The sequence below is a fragment of the Oncorhynchus kisutch genome, linkage group LG4 (assembly GCF_002021735.2).
Source record: "Oncorhynchus kisutch isolate 150728-3 linkage group LG4, Okis_V2, whole genome shotgun sequence".
Lineage (NCBI taxonomy): Eukaryota > Metazoa > Chordata > Actinopteri > Salmoniformes > Salmonidae > Oncorhynchus > Oncorhynchus kisutch.
This window is the reverse complement of record NC_034177.2, coordinates 2,384,867-2,387,366: the sequence shown is the minus strand read 5'-3', so window position 1 is coordinate 2,387,366 and position 2,500 is coordinate 2,384,867. Positions and strand designations below refer to the sequence as shown.

At 48.2% G+C, this 2,500-nt stretch overlaps 1 protein-coding gene across 1 annotated transcript in view; it reads right to left on the bottom strand.

The window, feature by feature from the left end:
• dpt (dermatopontin) overlaps positions 1-2,500 on the bottom strand; it is a 12,391-nt gene that overhangs the window by 9,406 nt on the left and 485 nt on the right. Inside the window, exon 1 of the mRNA XM_031822296.1 lies at positions 2,397-2,500. This exon is cut by the window's right edge and continues 485 nt beyond it. Coding sequence (XP_031678156.1) covers positions 2,397-2,500 — 104 coding nt within the window. The remainder of the gene's footprint in view (positions 1-2,396) is intronic.

Genomic DNA, 2,500 nt, shown 5'->3' with positions numbered 1-2,500 from the left:
GCCAGATGAAACACACACTGACCTAACGTCCTCCTAGGACTGTGTGTGTGTGTTTGCGTGCATGCATGTGTGTGTGTTTGCGTGTGTGTGTGCATGTGCGTGCGCGCGTGCGTGTGTGTATGTGTGTGTGTGTGTGTGCGTGTGCGTGTGCCTTGCCTGCCTTCCCTAGGCCACGTGTCTCTGTAATCCATCTTCAGTGGTTTTAGAATACAGTAGAAGACTATGTGATGGCTCTCTGAAGACTATGTGATGGCTCTCTGAAAACTATGTGATGGCTCTCTGAAGACTGTGATGGCTCTCTGAAGACTAAGTGATGGCTCTCTGAAGACTGATGGCTCTCTGAAGACTATGTGATGGCTCTCTGAAGACTGTGATGGCTCTCTGAAGACTGTGATGGCTCTCTGAACACTAGGTGATGGCTCTCAGAAGACTAGGTGATGGCTCTCTGAAGACTATGTGATGGCTCTCTGAAGACTATGTGATGGCTCTCTGAAGACGATGTGATGGCTCTCTGAAGACTACGTGATGGCTCTCTGAAGACTATGTGATGGCTCTCTGAAGACTATGTGATGGCTCTCTGAAGACTGTGATGGCTCTCTGAAGACTACGTGATGGCTCTCTGAAGATGATGTGATGGCTCTCTGAAGACTACGTGATGGCTCTCTGAAGACTACGTGATGGCTCTCTGAAGACGATGTGATGGCTCTCTGAAGACTATGTGATGGCTCAGCAGAAGACGATGTGATGGCTCTCTGAAGACTACGTGATGGCTCTCTGAAGACGATGTGATGGCTCTCTGAAGACTACGTGATGACTCTCTGAAGACTATGTGATGGCTCTCTGAAGAATATGTGATGGATCTCTGAAGACTATGTGATGGCTCTCTGAAGACTATGTGATGGCTCTCTGAAGACTGTGATGGCTCTCTGAAGACTAGGTGATGGCTCTCTGAAGACTGTGATGGCTCTCTGAAGACTATGTGATGGCTCTCTGAAGACTGTGATGGCTCTCTGAAGACTGTGATGGCTCAGCAGAAGACTGTGATGGCTCTCTGAAGACTAGGTGATGGCTCTCTGAAGACTAGGTGATGGCTCTCTGAAGACTACGTGATGGCTCTCTGAAGACGATGTGATGGCTCTCTGAAGACTACGTGATGGCTCTCTGAAGACTACGTGATGGCTCTCTGAAGACGATGTGATGGCTCTCTGAAGACGATGTGATGGCTCAGCAGAAGACGATGTGATGGCTCTCTGAAGACTATGTGATGGCTCTCTGAAGACTACGTGATGGCTCTCTGAAGACGATGTGATGGCTCTCTGAAGACGATGTGATGGCTTTCTGAAGACTAGGTGATGGCTCTCTGAAGACTAGGTGATGGCTCTCTGAAGACGATGTAACGAATTCGAGTTTTTAGGATTCCCTATGAGTCTCTGTTGATCATAAAGCGCTCCAATTCACTATTTTAGATATGAACGTACCAATAAACGTAAACCTAAGCATAATGTAAACGTGATGATTCATGCTAGAGAGGTTCCTCTATGGATCATGGAGGGCCTTAAAAGGACAATAAAACGGTCTATCCTTAAATCCCATCTAAGCTCAGGCTTTCCCGACACAGACACCAATAGGATAGAGCATTCAGTCTTCCTGTTGCTGAGACTGAGGGTTTTACAACTCAGCCCAGAGGGAAATAAAACTGTCCATAATTAGCAATTACCAAATTTGACTCTCCTCACCCACCCAATTAGCTCGTTACAGCCTCGTTACAGCTGCAGCCTTGCCTTTGTTTTCAGCACATCTTACATCGATAGAGATCAGAGAACGCCAGAGGGGATGCAGATGGTCAGACGTGAGCGTGCCACGTATCAGACGACCAGAGAACACACTACAGAGAACACACTACAGAGAACACACTACAAAGGGCACACTACAAAGGGCACACTACAAAGGGCACACTACAGAGAACACACTACAGAGAACACACTACAGAGAACACACTACAAAGGGCACACTACAAAGGGCACACTACAAGGGCACACTACAAAGGGCACACTACAGAGAACACACTACAGAGAACACACTACACAAAGGGGAACCCTAACTAGCTTCCAGCAAAGAGTACCACACATCCATAGAGATTAGAGATAACCAGAGAAGATTCACACCACAGGGTACCTCCACGTCTATAGAGATTAGAGATAACCAGAGAAGATTCACACCACAGGGTACCTCCACATCTATAGAGATTAGAGATAACTGAATACCAGTGTAAACATAACACTTCTAGACAAGGATCAGGGGCACAGAAAGCCCAGAGGTCACAGAGGTCAAAGAGGGCACACGACAGAGAGGTCAAAGAGAGACAGAGATGACCAGAGATGGCATCAGGGACCTACCACTCCATCCCGGCACGGTTAGTGTCGTCCCACCAGCACTCTGTGGGGTGCCCCAGGGTGGTGGGAGTCTGCTGGCACTCGAAGGCCCAGAGGCGGTCGGACCC